The 26099-nt window shown below is 40.1% G+C and overlaps 1 protein-coding gene across 1 annotated transcript; it reads left to right on the forward strand.

Annotated features, from left to right (window-relative positions):
- Positions 1-1054: 1054 nt before the first annotated feature.
- On the forward strand, positions 1055-16359 carry pdzph1 (PDZ and pleckstrin homology domains 1). The gene is made up of 13 exons (XM_047372033.1): positions 1055-1177; positions 1666-1752; positions 4211-6175; positions 6274-6420; positions 7691-7852; positions 8003-8104; positions 11364-11474; positions 12116-12294; positions 12388-12545; positions 12723-12765; positions 12913-13099; positions 13530-13665; positions 16036-16359. Exons 2-13 carry the CDS (start codon positions 1692-1694, stop codon positions 16133-16135), a joined length of 3351 nt encoding a protein of 1116 aa, XP_047227989.1. The 5' UTR covers positions 1055-1177; positions 1666-1691; the 3' UTR covers positions 16136-16359.
- Positions 16360-26099: the final 9740 nt, after the last annotated feature.

Raw genomic sequence — 26099 nt, forward strand, 5'->3', positions numbered from 1 at the left:
TGGACTGTGGATGACTGGATGAAAGTCATATTCAGTGATGAATCTCAAATCTGCATTGGGCAAGGTGATGATGCTGGAACTTTTGTTTGGTGCCGTTCCAAAGAGATTAATGCAGACGACTGTCTGAAGAAAACATGCAAATTTCCACAGTCATTGATGATATGGGGCTGCATGTCAGATAAAAGCACTGGGGAGATGGCTGTCATTACATCTTCAATAAATGCACAGGTTTACATTGACATTTTGGACACTTTTCTTATCCCATCCATCGAAAGGATGTTTGGGGATGATGACATCATTTTTCAAGATGATAATGCATCTTGCCATACAGCAAAAACCGTAAAAACAATCCTTGAAGAAAGACACATAAGGTCAATGTCATGGCCTGCAAACAGTCCGGATCTCAATCCCATTGAAAATCTGTGGTGGAAGTTAAAGAAAATGGTCCATGACAAGGCTCCAACCTGCAAAGCTGATCTGGCAACAGCAATCAGAGAAAGCTGGAGTCAGATTGGTGAAGGGTACTCTTTGTCACTCATTAAGTAAATGCCTCAGAGACTGTAAGCTGTTATAAAGGCCAGAGGTGGTGCAACAAAGTACTAGTGATGTGTTGGGAGTGTTATTTTGTTTGTTTTTCATGATTCCATATTTGTTTCCTCAAAATTGAGTGATTCCATAATTTATTCCCTGTGCTTGTTCTAAAAATTTAATTGTTACAGGCTACCACAATTATTTTTCGTGATTTCTTTTAGTATTTCTTAAAGCCAGAAAGTTGCCATTTGAAATGCCTTTAGTTTTTTGTCATGTCTGTGATCTGTTTTTTTTCTACAAAATTCAACAACTGAAGGAACATCCTCAGAGACTGGTGATTCCATAATTTTTGCCAGGGGTTGTATGTATGAAAGAAGGAGAGAGAACATAAACTGCATGTCCTCAATGGCTGGTGGCCAGTGGAAAATGGCTGAATAAACAAGGTTTACAGCGGCATCAATCGCAACTGATGAGATTAAACGTAGTAAGCTGCTTTATGCTAAGATTAGCGACAATAAGAAGTGGAGCAGTATGAGAGCTGCAGACAGTGTGCAGAGGCTGGAAGCGCAGCAGCTGTTGTCATACTGCATGGAACTAGCATCTACCGTTTCATTTAATGAACCTTTTTAGGACTTTACGGCAATATGTAAGTCTTCATCTGTTTTGTTTGATTAATTTGTGAAAGAGATAAGTGTTATTATCAAAGTACTGTATCCTTTCAGCTGGGCTGCTAGACTTGCCAGCATTTGACTGACTGTACTTGTTTTAATTTCTGTTGAAGAAAATTAGTATTTGCTTTTAAATGTTTGGTAATTTATTAGTGGTTTTATTATTGTTTGAGAGAATATTATATCCTAGATGTCGTTCATCTTTGCTTGCATAATTAATCTTGTATTAAATGGTTAATTATGACTCAAGCTTGATTCCAAAACATAACTGAAATCTGGAAATGTCTTCATACCATGTGAGGAATACACAGATAATAGAACTTCTAACCCAGCAGAAAATAGATCTAAGAACTCTTACAAGATGCCTAAGCTATTTTTAACCAGAACAAAATACCTGTGTTTGAATTTTAGAAATTGATTTACAGCCAATGAAAATGCAAAATATTTATGTTTGCTGTGTTTGCAGTTGACGTGACTGTGTTGGATTTAAGAATGAGCAAAAGGGGGAGGAGACGAAGTAGCAGGAGGAGGAAGAGCTCCAGCAGCAGTAAACGTGAGTAGGAGCAGTTCTTGGAGGCTGAGAGCTTAATCATGTGCTTAGCTTGCTCACATTTTTGTGCACCTGCAAGCTTTAGATTCAGCAGGACAGTTCTACACCTGGACTGCTTCCATCTTGTAAATAAGGAACATAAGCTTTAATTGGCTCATAGTACATCCTGCAGGTACATCCTACACCGGAGCAGGGTGCAAGTTCAAACCTTTGATGTAAATTACCTGAGGCTTATTTATTTTTTTCGTGATCTGATCCCAAACTAAAAAAGCATCATAAAACAGATGTTTTAAATGATTTTCTGACATAATAAGCAATTTAAAGGCTTTTCACTGGTGTTAAATAAATGTCAAATGATCAAATTTATGAATAAAAAATTTCATAGTTTATCTTGACAGAAACATACTGAGACATTAATCAAATGTTGACATTTTAACACCCACATTTCCAACTGTACAATCCATAAAATCTACATAAATTGAAATGATTTAATCTTTTAACCTTGCCATGTTGATACATTCCATGAGCCAACTTTCTAGTAAAAATTATTCTATCTGATCACAAATCTATTTTCTCATTAGGTTTTTTTAGCATTCATGGTTTTAAGAATCAGACAAACTATACACTGATTAGGCTCGTGAACCGATCCAGTGCAGTAAAAAAGTATCCATACCCCCCAAACATTTGTAACATTTTATCATTTAACAACTTCAATCTTCAATGTATTTCATTGGAATTTTATGTGATAGAACAAGATAGTGGGTATTTGTCTAATATTGTATCAGTTTTATCTATAAGAAAGTGGACACCCCATATAAAACTTTCAAAAGCTTACTGGGAATCTCTTCACACATCAACTGTATGTAAATACATATGCGATGTACATGTGTTGTATTTATTCTTAGATGTGTGAATAAAGTAATACTGAACTAAATTTGTAAACAAAACAAGCATATAGTCGTGAAATGAAATCAGGAAGGACGCATGTATTTTGTTTTGGTTGTTGTCACACAAAGTGTGGAGTGTTTTGTATTGAGCTCGCTTTTACTCTGATACCACTAAATACAATCCAGCACAGTTGAACTGCCTTCAGAAGTAATCTTATTAGTAAATAGAATCCACATGTGTGTAATTTTATATCAGTATTGCCCCAGACACTTGTTAAAGAACATTAGTGAAAAAGCAAATAGTGTTGGAAAGGACATCATAGCTGTCAGGCCAAAACCTTGTATCTCTATTTTCATCATTTTTGTTTTCTCTTGAGAAGTAACTCTATACACCCTTCACATCTGTCTGGCATTTATTTGAGAAGAAAGAGCACATAATTATGTCAAAACAGTATGAATTTACATGTAGAAGCAAGATGTTTTTTTCATTTCTTGAAAAGTAAACTTTTTGGGGCTAAAATGTTCTTGTCCGACATCGATGTTAGGTCCTATTTCATATTTGCCACAAACCATATTGGGGACAGAGTACTAATGTGGAGCACAATATTAATAACAAAAATATTTGCCAGCTTGTAAAACAATATGTATAGTAGATAACCAACACTGGACATTACCAAGATGGTGAATGCATGGTGCTGTGGGGATGTTTTTTTCAGCAGAACGGGGAAGTTGGTCAAGATTTATGGGGAGGTGGATGAAGTAAAATAGAAGACAACCTCTGGAGAAAACCTTTTAAAGGCTGTAAGAAGACAGCAGACAGAGGTTCGTTTTCCAGCAGGACAACAACTCTGAACATACAATCAGACCTACAATCTTATCTAACTGAGCTTGAGCTATTTTGCGAAAAATAAATTAGCATCTAGATGTGTAAAGTTAGTAGAGATCCCTCAAAGGAGCTGCAGGTTTACCTGCAGGAAAAGAAAATTCAACATTGTGTGTAAAATAAAGTGATTATCTCTAAAATAACTAAAAGGTTTAAGGGCATCATCTGTGATAATTTGTTTCGTATTGAGCACAATTCAAACTATGCTTTTGATCATTGATTCAGTTAAGCACATCATCCAATTAAGCAAATGAAAATTGGACAAAGAGACAGTACCCTTGAATAATTATTTTATGGCAGCACCTTTATCAGCAATCACTATAAACAAGCGCTCTCTGTGCCACACAGTAAGATTTCTGTATTTTCCAAAAGGTAGTTTGTCCTATTCTTCCTGATAACCTGTTTAAGGTGTCTCAGCTTTGGCTTCCCCGCACTGCACTTTTCACAACTGTACATAGATGTTCAATATAATTCACATATCAGGACAAACAAAGCATTTAGTCAATGAGCTGCAGGGGTACCAGAGTAAATTTGTCCACATCTGCAAGAATTACTAGTCTGCACTTGGACCAAAGTCAGACGAAACATGATCATTCTTTATGATGTCTGAGTAAACTGTATTTAAACTGTATTTGAAGTGAAATCATTACTAAGAAGCACTAATGAGCAATTTGTTTTTCTTTCCTTTCAGGAAGTTCCTCCACATTCATCTTTCAAACCCATAGCAACAGTACCACTGTCAGCTATGAAAAGGACACACCTGAAAAGCATGATGAAAACCCTCTCCAAAAGAAAAATGTTCTGTCCGAATTTGAAGATCAACAACATGGCCATGCTCCATCCAGCCAAAAACGATGTAAACAAGATTTTAACATGGCTGCATTTCAGGAACAAAGGAGTATTTATACAAAAACCACGGAGGTTGAAGAGAAAGGAGTGAAGATAGTAACGTCAGTGTCAATCAGTGACATGGAAAAGTCCTCCCAAAACATCAAGTTCCAACAGCCACATGAGCCCTTATCTGAAAATCCAACCATCTCATCTACTACAGGAACATATGTCTACAATGTTAACTGCTCTGAGTCACAAGTGAAGGTTGAAATCCAAGAGATTCTACAAGGGAAGCCATATGGTATCAAGACTACATGTGTTTTTATGAATGAAAACAACGGTTCTGAGATGATTATCAAGCGGGAATGTGAGGGAATTCAGATGCCTGACTTTCAGCCATTGGAGCACAATGGAAATCAGGAAATAAATTACAGATTTACATTTGGCAGCATGAGTGAACAGCCAAAGGATCAAAGTGATTTGAGATCTGTTTGCTCATCAAACGTATGCGGCGATCCAAGTTACTGTCATTGTTGCAGTGAATATATCCAACAGAACCTAGCTAAACATTTATCGGGTCCACCATTACAGCCGGACATTAATCCTCAGGCGAAGGACAAAGATGCCTACTGTGGGGATCACTTCTGCCATATTTCAACACCCCGAGTCTTTGCGGACGTGACATACAAAACTTTAGAGGACCTAACAAATGACCTAGCTTCCTGTGGGATAGGAGGTCCAGCAGAATCCGTATCCCCATTTTCTGTACTGGAAAAGGAAAGAGAAGATATAAACTGTTCCTTTGATCAGTTCTCAGAATCAGATAACTATGAGCCCATGTTCATGAGGCCCTCCAAGTCTACCAACAGGCCCAGCTTTATCAAAGATTTCATCTACTGCCAGAAGAGAAGGTCCTGGATCAGAAACAACAGCATTGCCACCGTGGAGCACAAAGAATGTTTGTTACTGAAGAAAAGACGGCAGACGTTTCCTGGGACACCACTCGGTCCAGAACTGATACATGAGGATATTCTGTTGCCGTACGAATCGTTTTCTTCTTTCGTCATGTGCTCACTTCCTTTCCAAACTGAGAGGCTTGGAAGAAACAAACAGTTTGATGACAGGTTTCCTACATTTGGAAGAAAAGAATATGTTTCTTCACAAAGTAGAGAGAGTTGTAAAACTAGCTCAGACAGTTCAGAAACTAATGGAGAACTTACAGGCACGGAGCTTGACAAAGAAATGAGCTCAGAATTTCATGAGGAAGAAATTATTCAAGGAGGCCTTGCTATACAGGTTATTACTCCATCCTGCAGTGGCTCAGAGGAACAGATCCTACAGACGGATTCTACAGTGTTTGTCAAGGACAAAGATGAGAAAGGTTTCACACAAAAAGATTCTGATTCAGCTTTACTAGAACATAGTAACTGCCCGACCATGACAGTACCTGTTGATGCTCTTCAGCATAATTTTCTGCAGATAGATTCAACAGGTAGTTGTAGAAGAGATTGTTTGCAAAAATCTATTGCCTCAGACAACCTTTTCATGTCACCATCAGAGGAGACAGACAATTCCTTAAATAAACACAATGTTGCCATGGAAATTGAGCCCAACTCGACTGAACAGTCAGTTAGCAACTCTTCATTTCTGCTTATGACTGGTGAGATGAACAATAAGAAGGTGCCTAAAGAAAGAAATCCAGAAGATTCCAACAAAGATGCAAATAGTTTATTATGTGTTATCAAACCATCTACAGACATAGTATCGAATGCAAGGAAGCTGCAAGTTAAAGCTGACAAGGCAGAGAAACCCACTGTGTACAGATGTAAGTTGTCGTTATGGCACATTTATCCATTTAAATAAATCAACTAAAACTGTTCAAAATAAAACTTACATGAAATTACCTGTTATGACTATGTCCAGCTAATTCAGAAGCTAAAGAGCATCTAAGGCCTGCAACCAGAGATGGCACAGACCACTGGGCCAGGAAGAGAAAACTCTTCAAGGAGAACAGGAAGTGGAGTTCTGCTGGTGGAAGTTCAATTACCAGTGATATTACAGAGGAATCAGGTAACTTTTTTTTATAACTAGTTATCATAATAGTACTGAACTGAGTCTCTATGTCAGAAGTCAACTGGAAAAGGATAGAGTGCTCCTTTCAGGTTGAGCATCAATCTTTGGCTCAAGTGGTTCAAGAGTTCAAGTAATAGTAGGATAAAGCAGGAGATGGACAGATGGAGCGGGGCCCCATCTGCAGTAGTTCAGTCTGCCATGGTGAAGGAAGATCTGAGCTAAAAAGTCAAGCTTTCGATTGAAGACCTGTACATACTCTATAACAACAAGGACATTTGTTCACCCTTCCATAACTGCAAGTCTTGGTTTGGGATTTCTTGCAGCATGTTCTCGACGCATCTTTTGCATCCGAGGTCTTGTGAAGTATATGTCCTGGCCAGAAATAATTTTGTTTATGCTCTTTCAACTTTAGTAAAAGAACAAATGTCTATGTTCCTATGTAGTATTTATACATAAACGATCCATCAATTTTTCACCGATTTCGCCTGTGGCTGTGAGGAACAGTCCTTACTTTGGAGGATTTATGGTCATGTCCCAGTGGATGGTGAACCTGGGGCAGACCCAGAACATTCTGAAGGTAACCATAAGTCCCTTCTGACCTAGGATCATGTTGGAATTTTCCAGAGTACCTTGGAGAATGTGGGAGAGAGATTCCTGGGTCTTGGAATAGCTATACTGGCAACCTGATGTCAGACCAGTGGAAGACAGTCAGATGGGCTAACTAAACTGGAATAATCACTGGCACTAAATTTGAATTAGATGTAATTGAAATAATTTGGACTGAACTGGACTGAACTGAGGTTGGAAAGATTGAGAGTTTAGTATTACAGGGTTAAAGAGACACATAAGAAGCAAACAACTATTCACATTTGAACTTAGCTCAAGTCAATCCCTGGTACATTCCTTTAGTTGTGACATCAACATACATGGTCCATGATAGAGTCATAACAGGATTTATTTCATGAAATCAACAACTTAGACACTTTCACCCATGCCCTGCGATGGACTGGGTGTACTTCGCCCATAGACTGCTGGAGATAGGCGCCAGCTTCCCTCCAACCCACTATGGAGGAAGCGGTAGAAAATGACTGACTGACTGACTTTCATCCATCTTGATTGAACCTGAGGTTGGCCATCTGAAATGTGTTCGGTGGTAAAGATCCCAATCAGCTGTTGTGTACCCTCAGCAACTCAGCAATCACAATCATCAAGTGTTAAAAGTGTTCTCTACTGTATTAAGCATTGACATTTCATACATCTTTTCTAGTATCAGAGGACACACTTTCTACAAATGTGACAGTTCAGGACAATGAAGACACAGGATTTTACGCAGAGACATTCCACTCTTCAGCATGGATTTACCAAGGGGACGACATAGGCTCAGGCGCCATCTGTCCCAATATCACAGTCAGAACACGAGCTGTCTCAAGTAAGCTAATGCTGTAACCTCATCAGAAAACTTGTTATTCATTGTAGGTTATTCTGATGCCAATCTTTGTAGGCAAAATGCTTTGAGTGTCATGCAAAGAGACGATTGCAATTGCCTGTTTTTCCTAAAAAAAATGTATTCTCTTCCCAGTTCGAGAGAGGACTGTTCAAATCAGCAAAGGGGCAGGAGAATATCCCTGGGGCTTTCGAATACAGTTTTCCAAACCTATTGTTGTAACAGAAGTTGACACAAGTAAGTGAAACCTTAATTCTAAGTGCTTTACTGACTAGTTAACTTGCATTCTCGGTTTAGATTTTCTGAGTCAACAGAATAACTTTTAGAGGAGTAATTAGTAAAATGTAAACTGCAGCTTTGTCGGATTTTAGGTATGTTTATGCAGTTTGTTTTTCCAATGCATAAAAATGAACACACTTGCATTCTTGTGTTTTGAGGTCATTAACCAAATCAATGTTACTGCACTGGCTCTCAATCTAGTTAATTTCTTATCAGATTCTAGAATGTATTAAAAATCTTAAACCATATGGCCTCTTTGTTTACACAATAAGTAATGAGTAATTTATTGTCATTTCAAATATCAAAAACGTACCAACCAACCAAATAGCATTTCTCTTGTCCAGAGGATATTCAATTAAATGGAGTTTGTATAATAATAATAACATTATTTGTAAAGCACTTTCAAACAAAGTTCTGAAGAGTTACAGGGAGACAAAAATAACAATAAAACAGGACCATGCTGTTTAAAACAATTAAAATATGGAAACAGCCAAAGAAGCATTAAAACACTGAGCATAAAATTGTAAGCATAAGTTAAGGAAACAAGCGGGTCTTTAACTTAGCTTTTAAAACTTCCACAGAACATACCAGCCTGATAACTTGAGGAAAATTGCTCCACAAACAATTCCGACAGTTTCCCAAAAGTTTTTCTTCTAACACTATAGAACAGTTAAAAGGTCAGTGTCCTGAGATCAGACAGCACGGGATGGGACATACAGATGCAAAACATCTGAGAGGTAGGAAGGCGCCAAACCAAATAAAGCCTTGTAGGTAAGAAGCAAGACTTTAAAGTCTCCTCAAACCTGACAAGGTAACCAATGCAGAGATGACACAATCGGAGTAATGTGCTCAAGTTTCCCAGTTTTGGTTAAAATACTAGCAGCTGCTTTCTGAACCATCTGCAGACCTCTAAATCTTTTCCTTGGTAACCCAGAAAGGAGAGCATTGCAGTATTCAATATGTGACATCAAAATAAGACACAAATGCGTGGATAAAAACCTCTGCATTTTTAAAGGCTAAGACTAGTCATTTTCCTAAGGTGATAAAAGAAAATCCTAGTTACCTCTTTTACGTGTCAACCGAAGGACAGCACCAGGTCAAACCACACGCCCAAGTTCTTTACCATGTCCCTACATTTTAGGACATAATCGTCAATTTTCAGGGTGAAGTTTTGGGACAAGTAGTGAAGTTTTTGAGGGCCAATGACCAAGTCTGTCTTTTCAGTATAAAGAAGCAGGAAATTGTTAGATGACCAGCCCCTGATTTCAGCCAGACAACTAGGAACAGGTGTGAAAAGGAAGCAGGGAGGCAGAATGAACAGATGAAACATATACAAAAATTAAAGCATTGGCGAAGTGACTAATAAAACAATACCGAAATCAGAATCAGAATCAGCTTTATTGCCAAGTTCATGCATACAAACAAGGTACACTTTGCTCTTTTGTTCTGTTTTTGCATTACAGAATATACAAATTTACAATTTACAATGTACAATATACACATATCTAATAAAAGGTGCATTTGCAACATCTGTATGCTGTTGTTCTGTACTCTATTGAATGTTTATCAGAGAAACAGCCTAGGGGAAGAAACTGTCTCTGTGGCGGCTGGTTTTAGTGAACAGTGCTCTGTAGCGGCGGCCTGAAGGTAAAGCTCTGAACAGTTTATGTGCAGGGTGTGTGGGGTCTGCAGAGATTTTAGCAGCTCATTTCCTGACCCTAGACATGTATAAGTCCTGGATGGAGGGAAGGTCAGCCCTGATTATTCTCTCTGCAGTCCTGATTATTTGTTGCAGTCTGGACCTGTCCTGTTTTGTGGATGAGCCAAACCACACTGAGATGGATGAAGACAGGACAGACTGAATGATGGCAGTGTAGAAGATGACCAGCAGCTCCTGTAGAAGGTTGAACTTCTTCAGTTGCCTCAGGAAGTACAGTCTCTGCTGGGCCTTCTTTCGAACAGTGTCTATGTGTGAAGAGATGGTGGTTCCTAAGAACCTGAAGTGGTCCACGGCCGATACAGTGTTGTTGAGGATGGTGAGGGGGGTGTATGGGGGTGGTGTTCTCCGAAAGTCCACCACTATTTCCACAGTCTTGAGTGGGTTCAGTTCAAGGTAGTTCTGACTACACCAGTGTACCAGCCGATCCACCTGCTGTCTGTATGCAGACTCATCACCATCCTGGATCAGTCCAATAACAGTGGTGTCGTCTGCAAACTTAAGGAGTTTCACGGACGAGTCCGGTGAGGTGCAGTCATTTGTGTACAGAGAGAAGAGGAGTGGGGATAGAACACACCCCTGGGGGGCACCAGTACTTATTGATCTGGATCGGGAGAAGATGCTCCCCAGTCTCACCTGCTGCTGTCGGTCCGTCAGGAAGCTGTTGATCCACTGACAGGTGGAGGCTGGGACGTTGAGCTGGGTAAGCTTCTGGTGGAGGATGTCTGGTATGATGGTGTTGAAGGCCGAGCTGAAGTCTACAAACAGGATCCTGGCGTACGTCCCTGGGTGGTCGAGGTGTTGCAGGATGAAGTGTAGACCTAAGTTAACAGCATCATCTGCCGACCTGTTTGCTCGGTAAGCAAACTGCAGGGGGTCCAGCAGGGGGCCTGTGATGAAATGAAGCTATAAACAAAATAACCAAATGAGGCATGAGAGTGAAGAATAACCATGAACAGAGAAACTAGAGAGAACATAAGAAACACCATAACCTAAGATCTAAGCACCCTAAGAACAAACAAGGAACCCATAAAGCAAACCGGATTACAAAGTAAACAAACCTAAAACCACATTGACTGAACTGACTGGAAAAAGGCAGAGAACATGGGGACTAGAATAAATATAAACAAAATGTAAACACTACTAAACTAACCTCTCAGGAGGAACTGGAGAAATAAGATAAACAGAGCACAATAATAATAATCATAATAATAATAGCAACAATGACAACAAAAAGAAAACCATACTATGTCATAACTAAGAAAGACAACAATAACTAAAGGAGCTATGAATGAGGAGGGAGAAAACACAACCTAACACCCAAAATAATCGAGGATAAACAAAACACAAAACCAACACAGAGACCACAAGTGTCACACCCTGACACATTCACCCCTAAGATTTCTTAGATTAACTGACAAAATGGACATGTCTCATTTAGCAGTGTGGCTCTTTCTAACTTTCTTTGTAGGATCATGTGTGTGATTTCTTTGCTTGCAGATGGAGCAGCTGAGGAAGCAGGGCTAATAGTAGGGGACTACGTTCTTGCCGTTAATGGAATTGACGTTACCAGCATTCCTCATTCTGAGGCAGCTAATTTAGCAAGACAAGGTATCATATCCTGTCAGGTTAATTAGCAATAACCAGGCTAAACATTTGTGACATTTTTCCTTGAATCCACTATTAAAAATGCATGTTAGATTGTTCTAAACATGACAAATGAAGCACATTTTGTGGAATATCAAGTCCTGTTATGTCTTTGAAGCATGCACTGCATTTTATGCTCCCCTATTTTGAATGGTGTGTGTGAAGTGGATTACTTTATAAGTGCCTCCAAGTGGTTAGATAGCTATTAGCTGAATTAATCAGAAAGTAGGTCAGGCTGCCTTCAGTTAGAGCTATTCCAAGATTTAGGATGCAAAGGTGAATGAGCAATCTGCATATGTGATTAGATTAGTTAATACTTTGTCATAGCTGCCTAATTTGCATAAATTCCATAGCAGTGGCATATGTACAAAATAAATGGCACCTCAGAGTTGTGACACACATTCAGGAATTTTTTTATAATGTCACGAAAAACAAAGGAGCGTGGCTTAGCTGGAGATCCCATTGTGTTTGACTTTGCAGATGCAAAGAAAGGAGATGCAGATGTATATTTATCTTCCTCTGCCATTAAAACACTATATATATAGGGATAAGAGTGACTAACAATAGCTGAAGTGTAACACTGACAGAAGTTATGTTTTTTGTAGGTCCAGATATTCTAACACTGACTATTGGATCAGACATTGCTCGCGGTCCTAACACACCTAGGCCACCATGTCGTGGTTACCTCCACAAGCGAACCCAGTCTGGCCTGATTAAAGGCTGGAGGAAGAGGTGGTTTGTTCTCACACATGATTGCTGCCTGTACTACTACAAAAATAAACGAGTGAGTATAGGCAGAGAACATGACCTCTAAAGATAAAGGTTGATACAGAATTAAACATGGCTCTGTTTAACACGATGCCATTTGTTAATCCAGGACGAAGGCAAATGGCAGCCTTTATCATCAGTAAAGCTTGAAGGGGCTGAGGTCGGGCCAGTGGGTTCCCTGGGAAAGCCATTCGTTTTCAGGTGCAGCCCTCAGTCTGGCAGTCGGGTGTACTTTCTCTGTGCGACTTCCAATCAGGAAATGAAAAGGTAACATAAGACAAAATAACTCAAATAGGTTTATAAAATTGGACATTTTGTTTGCCAGTGCTTTAATCTCTAATTTAAGGTTGCATAAATTTAATGACTTGTTTCAATTCTGACCATGCACTTCTGTTCACTATTGTATTGAAGATCTTTTTTATTTTGATCCCTTTGTGGCTGTAGGTGGTTGGAAGCTATGGAAAGAGCTATTCATCCCATCACACAGGTATACCAAAGTCTGTCACAATCACATTTAATTCACAATTGCAGCCTTTGAATTGCACTTATTCACTTTAACTTTGATACTTATCACAGGGGATATAGAAATGTCATTGTTTGCATTAATTAGTAATTAGTCATTTTTCTGTTTCAGAACCATGTGTGGGTTGACGTCACGAGACACAACTCTGATATGCCACCGCTGGCAGTGAAAAACCCAGACTGTCTTGGATTGCTTAACAAAATGGACAAAAGTAAAGACACATGGATACAGCACTACTGCATTCTGAAAGATGCTTGTCTTTACTTGTACAGCGGCATTCGGGCAACCCATGCACATGGTAGGAATGTATGTAAGGTGACAAGGTCAAAGCTCTGTCACCAGATGCACTGTGTTGTTGTTGAATGTTGTCATTCAAATGTCATTCGAATCTTTAATTCGATTATTGTATTTGTGAGCAGAATTTGATTCCCACAACTTAAAGCAGAAGTAACTTCATTAATGTGCATTAAATCTACAGTAGTTTCTCAGATCTGCCAGAGACTTGGGCTGTCATGAATTCACATTAATATGTGGTCATCTGAGCCATCTGGCAGATTTGTTCATGCAGATCAAACATCTAATTAAAATCTTGGCTTTTAGTTTTTGTTGATTCTGACAAATATGGAATCCAGATACAATTTAGTGTAGCAGTAGGCAATTAGTTCTTGTTTTCTCAGAGAGCTTACATTTTTCATAAGACTAAAATTAGTCTCTGCCTCTACCTTTAGGGGGGATCTACCTTCAGGGTTACACAGTGCGGGAGCAGGCCTATGGATCCAAAAAGTCCACAATTGAACTGAAACCTCCATCTGATGAGTTTAAGACCTTCTACTTCTGCTCTGACAATTCGGCTGAAAATAAACGGTAAGAAGCTGCCTGTTTAATCCTTTTGACCCACATGGTAAGTCACATTATAGGCTTTATCAATCAGCAGCCACAATAGCATGACTCGTGTTTGACATTCAGAGATGTGTGATTATGAAAATAATGAACTCAGTGGCCATTTTAGCATTAATCCTTCAAACTCCTCCTTTAGATATGCTTTTGAAAGGAATGAAAACAGGAAAATGTGTTATTTTTGCTAAACTGGACAACTTATTAAGGTGCCATCCCTCTCCATTATATTCCCCTTATCAATAGTTGGATGCTGCTCAGATAACATGTTTCCAGCAACATTCTCCATTTTTTTCTGGAAATTCCCAGTAGTTTCCCCAGTCAGAAGAGACATATAGGTCCTTAAGCAAGGTTTGGGTCTCCTCCTCCTCCCAGTGGGGCATGCCTGGAAAATCTCAAAAGGGAGGCAACCAGGAAACATCCAGATCTAATGCCAGACCAATCTCAGCCATCTCCTTTTAATGCATTCTGCTCTAAGTCACCCCTAAAACAACTAACTAAATAAGATAAAATAAAAATAAAAATAAAAATAAATAAATAAAATAAAAAGATAAATAAAATGCCACCACATTTGATATTAAAAGCCTGCCTGAATAAAAAGTCTTTAATTTAAAAAGGCTGACGTCAGTGACTGTATAGAGGTGAAGAGGAAGCCGCTTCCAGAGTCAGGATACGGCCACAGAAAAGGCTCGGTCACCCCACACAGGCATGTTAAAGAGATGTTCAGCATCTGTTCTGACTAGACAAAAGAAAGGAATATTCTTGTAACAGCATTCCAAAGTAACGTCTTTGAGGCTTGGACCCCTTAAGAAGGGACAGAGGTACAACCAGAATCTGAACTCTGTACAGAGTGGCATAAATCCTGTCTCGTACTCTGTCTCTGAAGAACAATCGCTCAAACTAAACAGAGCCAGCTGTCCTGAACCCTGACATAAATTAGGCCTACAGCAGGAGGAACAAGGAGTGAACACTTATTATCAGGTCATGCAGAGTGTTTCAGGTCATGCTGAGTCATAATACCAAGCTGCTGCTTTCTACATTTTCATCAACAATTACCATATAGGGAGTCAGCACAATTCCTGACCTAAGACAGGAATTAATTAAAAAAGAGAGAGCATGAACTACAATATTAAAAACCTCTTAAAAAAAACTAGTAGGAAGAATATTAAAAGGGCACTTAATAAGCCTAATATGCTGCACAGTTTTCTTCAGATAAGACAAAGACACTGTTTCAAAATGATTAAGTTACAGCAGAGCCGGGGAAGCAGTTCTTAAATTGTGCAAGCATAAGTTTGTCTTTCTTCCTGTATTGTTACCTTTCCACATTGCCGCCTGAGTTCATGTATTGTTGATTTGACAGGGCTCAGCTCTGCGTTTAGATCGTTTGAACCTAACTGGGGCAATAGAGTGGCGAATCACCAGGCAGGTGTGGTAGAAAGAACAGAGAAAGTCTTTGGGAGATAATGGGATGTCCAGCATAGTTAAAATCTCCACAAATTATAGGACTGCTTAAGAGTAAAATCTGCAAGAAATTTACAGCATTCCTGACTAAAGTCCTTATTGTATTTAGGTGGGTGATAGACAACAGCACATAAGACAGGATGGGCGAGCTCATTCACAAGCAACTGCAGTTCAAAGGAAGAATAAATGCTTGTAGACAGAAGTCTGCATTGAAAATGGTCTCTGAAGATGGTAGCTGTGCTAAAGTTAGAGGAGCTCTGAGAAGGTGCCTTTTCATCTGGTTTCAGCCACGTTTCCGTCAACAACAGAAAATCCAGGAAGTGAGAGGAGTCTCTGAGGATACTCTGATATCCTTTTTGATATGGAAACAAAGGAACCACAGTTTTCCGTCAATGGACCTTCTGAAAATTTAGGTTCCAAGAGTTAGAAGTAAACTGGCAAACAAAGCTTTTTCTGCACCTGATGCCTGGAACAATCTTCAATCTGAACTGGATCCGCAAAACTTACATATCCCTAAATGAATTTAAAGAGTAATTGTGTGCCAGTGCTTTATGTAATTTACTATCTTGACCTATCTCTTCTGTCTTGGCCTCTGGTCAAGGACTCTCTTGCAGAAAAAGACCACAATAGGACAAACCTGGATAAACAAAAGAACATGAATGAATAAGAAATCACCTCACAAAACTTTCTAATGTGTAGTCCTAGCATTTTTCTTTCAAGATTAAAAAAACATGGCATATGCCTACAGTTCCAACCAAAGTTTTCATACTGTAAAAATAGGCATGGATATCATATTCATTTTGATCAGTTATTTTTACAGGGTGGAGTGATTTTCAACATGCAACGTCAATGATTTATGATTTATTTATGCTTTTTCAGATGGATTTTAGCTATCAAAGCTTCCATAAAGAAGTGGCGACCATTTTACCAGGTCCTTCAGGACTATATAAACCTACCACCAGAAGAAACCAGAATGTGAGGAACAGCTGAGCTCTGTAAATATTAACAGCAGTCTCACTCAGCCTGTGGACCCAGTTGAGCTTCCAGTATGAGGGTGACTTCACCGTTTCCACCATGCTGCCACTCTGAAGATGGTGTTGCTTAGAAATGTTCTTACAGTTGAAACTTTCTTCCATCCATAAACAAGGTGTCAAATCAGAATTGAGAATCGTAAATAAAAGTTGATTTTTGTTTTGCTCTTAATCTTTGCTGCTGTATTTTGTAATTTTTTTATCTTTTTAATTTTTATGTACTTAAAACTGTACTTTATGTACTGAAGTAAGTCTCAGTTTCACGCTGTTGTATATAATTGATTACTTTTGAGAGTCTCATTTAATAGATAATATATATATATATATTCAATTCAGTTTTCAATTCAGTTTTATTTATATAGCGCCAATTCACAACACATGTTGTCTCAAGGCACTTCACAACAGTCAGGTACATACATTCCAATTAATCCTAACAATTGAACAGTGCAGTCGGAGTTAGCTTTTTATTCAAATTGGATAAAAAGTTTTTCTATCTAAGGAAACCAAGCAGATTGCATCCAGTCAGTGACTTGCAGCATTCACTCCTCCCAGATGAGCATGTAGAGACAGTGGACAGTCACTGGCGTTGACTTTGCAGCAATCCCTCATACTGAGCATGTAGTGACAGTGGAGAGGAAAAACTCCCTTTTAACAGGAAGAAACCTCCAGCAGAACCAGGCTCAGTGTGAGCGGTCATCTTCCACGACCGACTGGGGGTTTGAGAGAACAGAGCAGAGACACAAAAAGAATACAGAAGCACTGATCCAGGAGTCCTTTCTATGGGAAGAAAAAGTAAATGTTAATGGATGTAGCTCCTTTAGTCGTTTCACCTAGAAAGAAAGAACAGATAAACTATGAGCCAGTTTTCAAGGTTAGAGTCTGAAAGAGAGTACATAGAGTTTGTTACAGTTAAGCTCAGTCAATCGCCATGTCTAGGAGAGAGAAAGGGTTAAACATTAAAAGACAGGGCTATGTCGATCATCGGTAGAGGGTGAGCATTAAGTTGTTGCCAGCAGAAGCTCGGACGATTCCTCCCTCCAGAAAGGTGTCACAGGTAGACACAGAGCCAGGCCAGGTGTAGCTTCTAGGAAGAGAATAGAGAGAACAAGGTTAAAAGCTGAAATAACAGCAAATAATGCAAAATTGGAGAGTAGTGTGAGAATGTAGCAAAGAGGGTGAAAGTGGTCGTTATGTCCTCCAGCAGCCTAAGCCTATAGCAGCATAACTACAGAGATAGCTCAGGATAACCCAAGCCACTCTAACTATAAGCTTTATCAAAAAGGAAAGTTTTAAGCCAAGCCTTAAAAGTAGACAGGGTGTCTGCCTCACAGACTAAAGCCGGGAGCTGGTTCCACAGGAGAGGAGCCTGATAACTAAAGGATCTGCCTCCCATTCTACTTCTAGAGACTCTAGGAACCACCAGTAAACCTGCAGTCTGAGAACGAAGTGCCCTGTTAGGAACATTTAGAACCATCAGATCTCTGATGTATGATGGAGCTAGATCATTAAGGACTTTATATGTAAGGGGAATTTTTAATTCTATTCTGGATTTAACAGGGAGCCAATGAAGGGAAGCTAAGATAGGAGAAATATGATCTCTCTTTTTAATTTTCATCAGAACTCTTGCTGCAGCATTTTGAATCAGCTGAAGGCTTTTAACTGCATTTTGTGGACATCCTGATAGTAAAGAATTACAATAGTCCAGCCTTGAAGTAACAAATGCATGGACTAGTTTTTCAGCGTCACTCCTGGATAGGATATTTCTAATTTTGGCAATGTTACGGAGGTGAAAGAAGAAAATCCTAAAAACCTATATAGGATTTAAATGACATGTCCTGGTCAAAAATAACACCAAGGTCTTTTACTTTATTACTGGAGGTCAATTTAATGCCAACCAGGTTAAGTGATTGACTAAGCAGTTTCTTTTTTAAAGACTCCGGTCCAAAGACGACAACTTGTGTCTTGTCTGAATTTAGAAGGAAAAAATTTAAAGTCATCCAAGTTTTTATATCTTCAAGACATGCTTGTAGTCTATCTAACTGGTTGGGCTCATCAGGATTTATGGATAAGTAAAGCTGAGTATCATCAGCGTAACAGTGAAAATTTATCCCATGCTGCCTGATAATTTGACCTATTGGAAGCATATATATAGTAAAGAGAATTGGCCAAAGTACTGAACCCTGTGGTACTCCACAATTAACCCTGGAGTTTAAAGATGATTTATCATTTACATAAACAAACTGGAATCTGTCAGACAGATAAGATTTAAACCAGCCTAGTGCTGTTCCCCTGATCCCTACAGCATATTCCAGCCTTTTTAAGAGAATATTATGGTTGACTGTATCAAATGCAGCGCTGAGATCTAACAGAACCAGAACAGACACAAGTCCATTATCTGAGGCCATAAGAATATCATTAGTGACTTTCAGCAGAGCTGTTTCAGTGCTATGATGAGCTCTGAAACCTGACTGAAATTGTTCAAACAGGTCATTGCTGTGTAAATGCTCACACATTTGATTAGCAACAATTTTCTCAAGAATTTTAGATAAGAATGGAAGATTGGATATAGGTTTGTAATTTTTCAAGTTACCTTGATCAAGTGAAGGTTTCTTAAGTAAAGGTTTAATTACAGCTAACTTAAAAGCCTGTGGTACATATCTATTTACTAAAGATAGATTAATCATATCTAAAATGGGGCTGGTAATCAGAGGGAACACTTCCTTAAATCATTTGGTTGGGATTGGGTCTAACATACAAGTTGAAGGTTTAGATGAAGCTAATATTTCTGATAACTCAGGAAGCTTCACAGGATCAAAACAGTCCAAACACAAATCAGGTTCTGCAGTTATTTCCAATGTTGTCTCACTTGCTGAGGATGAAGTAATCATCTTCGGGAGTATGTCAAAAATTTTCTTTTTAATAGAATCAATTTTATTTAAGAAGAATCCCATAAAGTCATGGCTTCTAAGAGCTAAGGGAATGGATAGCTCAACAGAGCTATGACTCTGTGTAAGTTTAGCAACTGTACTAAAGAGAAACCTAGGATTATTCTTGTTCTCTTCTATTAATGATGAGAAATAAGCTGTTCTAGCTTGGCAAAGTGTCTTTTTATACAACAGTAGGCTATTTTTCCAGATTAAGTAGGAATCCTCTAGGTGTGTAGAGCGCCATTTTCTCTCCAATTTTCTAACATTGTGCTTTAAAGTACGCAGCTCTGAATTAAACCAAGGAGCTAACCTCCTATTAATGATTACCTTCTTTTTCAAGGGGGCTGCATTGTCTAATGCATAACGCTATGATGAAGAAACACTATGAACAAAAGAATCAATATGTGAAGGGGCAGAAACAGAATTATTGCCCTCCATTGTGCTTTTCAGTGATAATGAGGAAATTAAAAGTGGAACAGATTCTTTAAATCGCCTGATAATGATCTACTATAATGAAATGTTCTTTCAGGTGTGGAGTACTCGGTTAAATTAAACTCAAAGGTTATTAAGAAATGGTCAGACAGGACAGGGTTATGAGAGAATATATGTCTTTACACTCAATGCCATGTCAGCACAAGGTCAAGAGAATGAAGACAAAGGTAGGTAGGTTTGTTAATGTTTTGAGCAAAGCCAATTTAGTCTAAGATAGCATTAAACATTATATTTAGGCTATTACTTTCAGCGTCAACATGAATGTTAAAATCCCCCACTATAATAACTTTATCTGAATTTAACACTAAATCAGATAAAAGGTCTGAAAACTGATCTAAAAATTGAGAGTAAGGGCCTGGTGGACAATACAAAACAACAAACAGAAGAGGTTTTAGTGCTTTGCAATTTGGATGAGGAAAACTAAGGATTAAATATTCAAAAGAGTTGTAGCTATTGATTGGTCTGGGACTAATCAATAAATCAGACTGAAAGATGGTTGCTACTCCTCCTCCTCGCCCAGTAATTCGAGGAATGTGAAAATTTAAATAATTAGTAGGAGTTGACTCATTTATAGTAACATAATCTTCTTGCTGCAGCCAGGTTTCTGTGAGGCAAAATAAATCAATCTGATTGTCACAAATAAGGTCACTAACTAGCAATGTCTTTGAAGAGAGAGATCTTATGTTCAGTAAGCCACATTTAATTGTTTTATTTTTCTTTTCAGTCTGAGTTGTGTTTATTTTTATGAGATTTTCCTGATTTCCTCCTTTTAGATAATTTTTTAACCTATTCAATTTTGGCCGTGGGCGAGACACTGTCTTAATAGGGTAATGGCTGGGTAGCAGTACAGAAGCTGCAGAGAGGAGTGTTAAACTACAACCCTGTTTCCTGGTCTGAACCCTGGGTTGTCAGAGTTTTGGAGAACTAATAAATTCGACCAGATTCCTAGAAAGAAGAGCTGCTCCATCCAAAGTGGGATGGATGCCATCTCTCCGGATCAGACCAGGTTTTCCCCAAAATGTTCGCCAGTTATCAATGTAACTCACATCGTTTTCTGGACACCACCTACACAGCCAGCGGTTGAATGACAGCATGCGGCTAACCATGTCATCACTGGTCAGATCGGGGAGGGGACCAGAGAAATATCTATATATACATATATATATATATATATATATATATACACTCGTACTCGTCGTCTTCTGCTTTATCCGGGACCAGGTAGCTGGGGCAGCAGACTCAGCAGAGACGCCCAGACGTCCCTCTCCCCAGACACCTCCTCCAGCTCCTCCGGGGGGAGCCCAAGGCATTCCCAGGCCAGCCAAGAGACACAGTCCCTCCAGCGTGTCCTGGGCTGTCCCCTGGGCCTCCCTGGGATGTGCCTAGAACACCTCCCGAGGAAGGTGTCCAGGAGGCATCCGGTATAGATGCCCAAGCCACCTCAACTGGCTCCTCTCAATGTGGAGGAGCAGCGGCTCTACTCCGAGCTCCTCCCGGATGGCCGAGCTCCTCACCCTATCTCTAAGGGAGTGCCCGGCCAACCTACGGAGGAAGCTCATTTCAGCCGCTTGTATCCCGGATCTCGTTCTTTCGGTCATGACCCAAAGTTCATGGCCATAGGTGAGGGTAGGAACGTAGACCGACCGGTAAATCGAGAACTTCACTTTTTGGCTCAGCTCTCTCTTCACCACAACGGACCGGCACAGCACCCCCATTACTGTGGCAGCTGCACCGATCTGTCTGTCGATCTCCCGCTCCGTTCTTCCCTCACTCGTGAACAAGACCCCGTGATACTTAAACTCCTCCACTTGAGGCAGGAACTCCCCTCCAACCTGAAGAGGACAAGCCACCCTTTTCCGGTCGAGAACCATGGCCTCGGACTTGGAGGAGCTGATCTTCAACCGAGCCGCTTCACATTCGGCTGCGAACCGCCCCGGTGCCTGCTGTAGGTCTTGGCTAGAGGGGGCCAGCAGGACCACGTCATCTGCAAAAAGAAGAGACGAAATCCTCTGGTCCCCAAACCAGACCCCCTCCGGCCCTTGGCTGCGCTTAGAAATCCTATCCATAAAAGTTATGAACAGGACCGGTGACAAAGGGCAGCCCTGCCGGAGTCCAACATGCACCAGGAACAGATCCGACTTAGTGGCGGCAATGCGAATCAAACTCCTGCTCCGCTTGTACAGAGACCGGATGGCCCCTAGTAAAGGGCCCCCGATTCCATACTCCTGGAGCATCCCCCACAGGGCATTACGAGGGACACAGTCGAATGCTTTTTCCAGGTCCACAAAACACATGTGGACCGGTTGGGCAAACTCCCATGAACCCTCGAGTACCCTGTAGAGGGTATAGAGCAGGTCCAGTGTTCCACGGCCGGGACAAAAACCACAATGCTCCTCCTGAAGCCGGGGTTCGACTATCGGCCGGACTCTCCTCTCCCATACCCTGGCGTAGGCCTTGCCAGGGAGGCTGAGAAGTGTGATCCCCTGTAGTTGGAACACATCCTCCGGTCACCCTTCTTATGCAGGGGGACCACCACCCCAGTCTGCCACACACACAAACAGACACAGGCACCAACACACAATTATGCAAATGGTTAAAGGTCATCCAAACACAGGTTACTATAACATCACTGTGGCCTGCCTACGCTGATGTTGGATTGTATACGGAATAGATAAAGTTAATCTTACAATTAGACTGTCTTGAGATATTCTTTTTGTAGAGCAAAACTGCCCTGGCACATGCAGGCAAACATCTGCTCCATATGGTATGTCTGAAATGCCGTGACAGGACAGACACACAAAAAAAAGTGTTTTTCACCTTCCAATATGCTGTTAATGGTGAAAGAGAGATTGCTTCCTGCCTGTATGTTCCATCTAACCTGCTCTGCACCCATCATGTGGCTCAGATATCGCCAGCATCCTGATGAAATCCATGTGAAAGATGAGTGTCACAGAGAACAGCTCAAATATGATTTATTGCATTTCACTACATCCAAAGCAAACTGCTAAATTTGCAAAGTGGGACAACTTTTTCTGTCATTTTTGTTTCCACTTGACTAATGGGTCACGCCTTTAAATCACTGACTGCAGGTGTTCCAGCTTTCATCACCACCACTATGCAGACTGCTTCTGCAAACACTTGTAAAATACAAACCGGATTCCAAACAAATTGGGACACTAAACAAATTGTGAATAAAAACTGAATGCAATGATGTGGAGGTGCCAACATCTAATATTTTATTCAGAATAGAACACAAATCACAGATCAAAAGTTTAAACTGAGAGAATGTATCATTTTAAGGGAAAAATATGTTGTTTCAAAGTTAAATGGCGTCAACAAATCCCAAAAAAGTTGAGACAAGGCCATTTTTACCACTGTGTGGCATCCCCCCTTCTTCTTACAACACTCAACAGACGTCTGGGGACAGAGTAGACCACTTTCTCAAGTTTAGAAATAGGAATGCTCTCCCATTCATGTCTAATACAGGCCTTTAACTGTTCAATCGTCTTGGGCCTTCTTTGTCGCACCTTCCTCTTTATGATGCGCCAAATGTTCTCTATAGGTGAAAGATCTGGACTGCAGATTTCAGTATCCAGATCCTTCTCCTATGTAGCCATGATGGTGTGATTGCTGCAGAATGTGGTCTGGCATTATCTTGTTGAAAAATGCAGGGTCTTCCCTGAAAGAGATGACATCTAGATGGGAGCATATGTTGTTCAAGAACCTGAACATACTTCTTTGCATTAATGGTGCCTTTCCAAACATGCAAGCTGCCCATGCCACAAGCACTCACGCAACCCCATACCATCAGTGATGCAGGCTTCTGAACAGAGCGTTGATAACAACTTGGGTTATCCTTGTGCTCTCTGGTCCGGGTGACATGTGGTCCCAGTGTTCCATAAAGAACTTCAAATCGTGACTCATCTGACCACAGAACACTTCATTTTAAAAGACCCCTGGCCCAGTGCAAACATCTGAGCTTGTGGAGCTTGCTTAGAAATGGCTTGCTCTTTGCACTGTAGAGTTTCAGCTGGGAACGGCGGATGGCACAGTGGATTGTGTTCACTGACAATGCTTTCTGGAAGTATTCCTGAGCCCATTCTGTTATTTCCTTGACAGTGGCATTCCTGTTTGAGGTGCAGTGACGTTTAAGGGCCTGGAGAACACGAGCATCCAGTAGAGTTTTATGGCGTTGACCCTTACGCACAGCGATTGTTCCAGATTCTCTGAATCTTTTGATGATGTTATGCACGGTTGATGATGATAACTTGAAAGTCTTTGCTATTTTACGCTGGGTAACACCATTCTGGTATTGCTGCACTATTTTTCTGCGCAACAATGGTGGAATTGGTGATCCTCTTACCATCTTGGCTTCAGAGAGACACTGACACTCTGAGAAGCTCTTTTTATACCCAATCATGTTGTCAATTGACCTAATTAGTGTTCATTGGTCTTCCAGCTGTTCGTTATATGCTCAATTTCCTTTTTCCAGCCACTTATTGCTACTTGTCCCAACTTTTTTGGGATTTGTTGACGTCATGTAATTTTGAAACAACATATGTTTCCCTTAAAATGATACATTCTCTCAATTTAAACTTTTGATCTGTGATTTGTGTTCTATTCTGAATAACATATTTGATGTTGGCACTTCTACATCATTCCATTCAGTTTTTATTCACAATTTGTTTAGTGTCCCAACTTTTTTGAAATCCGGTTTGTAATGGATCAGTCAGAAGCTCAGTGAATTCCACCCTGGTACCATGGAAGAATAGGTTGCCACCTGTGTAATATGTGTGGTTGTGAAATTTCCTCAATCTAGCTGCAGATGTGAGGATGCTTTAGGAAAGGATTCTGGTGACACCACCTTTATGGTTGGGATTTTATTTCCAACCAAGCCCCAGTCAAAGCACAGATCTGAACACTATCTGTAGCAATCCTACGCCGAACATAGGATTCCTCCCTAACAATGGATGCAGCTTATTTTATAAGGGGTCCAGACAATACACACATGCTTTCCCATATTAGACATTGTCCAGCATTTAGCTCTGGCTTGAGAATTTGCTTCTATCATCCTAATTTTCAGGATGTTGGTGTTTTTAAACAGGGAGAGGTGTTCTTATCTTGACAAGGGCCTAATGGTTTACTGGTATTTTGCAAAGGGAAACATCTCCCAGACGCAGCCCCAATAGTTGGTTTTTGTACAAGACTGCATTCCTACTAATTGGGCTGAACTTGGGATGAGCCATTATAAGGTATAAAAACATGACATCATTTATTTCAACCAATACAGCAGGCCACATAAAATCACAAGGTATGGGCAGGTGACGTTAGGGCGCATAGTGCACAGAGGACAACAACAACTGTCTGCAGACTCAATAGCCACAGACCTCCAAACTTCATGTGGCCTTCAGATTAGCTCAAGAACAGTGTGTAGAGTTTCATGGAATTGGTTTCAATGGCCGAGCAGCACTAAGTCCATTGCAATGCAAAGCATCAGATGCGGAGATGTCAAGTATGCTGCCACTGGACTCTGGAGCCATGCAGAGTCCAGTAGCAGCAAACAACATTGGTTTTGATGTAAGAGGCAGTTAATGTAGATGCATCTCAGCTACTAAAAACAAAAAAAATATTGTCCCAGGATCTATACAAGCGTAGCTTAATCATTTGAAACCACGTTTTTTGACAAAAGTATTAAAATATATCCTAGGCTACTATTTACTACAGAAGAATACTCACTGTTTCTATCTTAAACCTTCAGAGCTTTTATGGGGACTTGGGTGGAAGTCACATTTAACATAATAACAACAAAACATCTATTGTTCTAAAGCTTATGCTTGCTAGCACCTATATGTCCTAATGTTCATTTATTTTTATTGACCTATCATAAACATTTATGCCATAAATTTGTCAGACTCAAAATTTTCTGTTACTGTGGTGCATTTGATAGCCAGCTCTCTGTTACCCCTGTAATGGAATTGTCACCTTTCCAGGGTGCTTGTATAAGATTGAACTTCCAGTAACCCTGTGCAGAAAAAAGCCAGTTAGATGAAATGATGGGTTTATTTTCATCTTAGGTTGTTGATCCTAAGAATAATCACTTTGGGCATAGAGCTGTTGTGGTTTCGGGCGCCTGGTGTTGCTGTCTCCTCCTGTGACCACCAGAGGCCGTCAAGGAGCACGAGGAGTTGGCCAGTTACAGGTGCTCCTCATCCAGAGCTTGTTAGGCCTCACCTGGATGGAGTACAGTATTTAGGAGCCAAGCCGCCAGTCCTTCTTCGGCTGAGTGTTTGCCACTTTGGTAACTTTAAGCCCTTTTTTGTTGTGTTGGCTTGAGCTTTCCCTGAAGCTAAATATTCAATTCAATTCAGTTTATTTATATAGCGCAAATTCACAACACGTTGTCTCAGGGCACTTCACAAAAGTCAGGTACATACATTTCAATTCATCCTAACCATTGAACAGTGCAGTCAGATTCAGTTATTTATTCAAATTG

This window comes from Girardinichthys multiradiatus, chromosome 8 (assembly GCF_021462225.1).
Source record: "Girardinichthys multiradiatus isolate DD_20200921_A chromosome 8, DD_fGirMul_XY1, whole genome shotgun sequence".
Lineage (NCBI taxonomy): Eukaryota > Metazoa > Chordata > Actinopteri > Cyprinodontiformes > Goodeidae > Girardinichthys > Girardinichthys multiradiatus.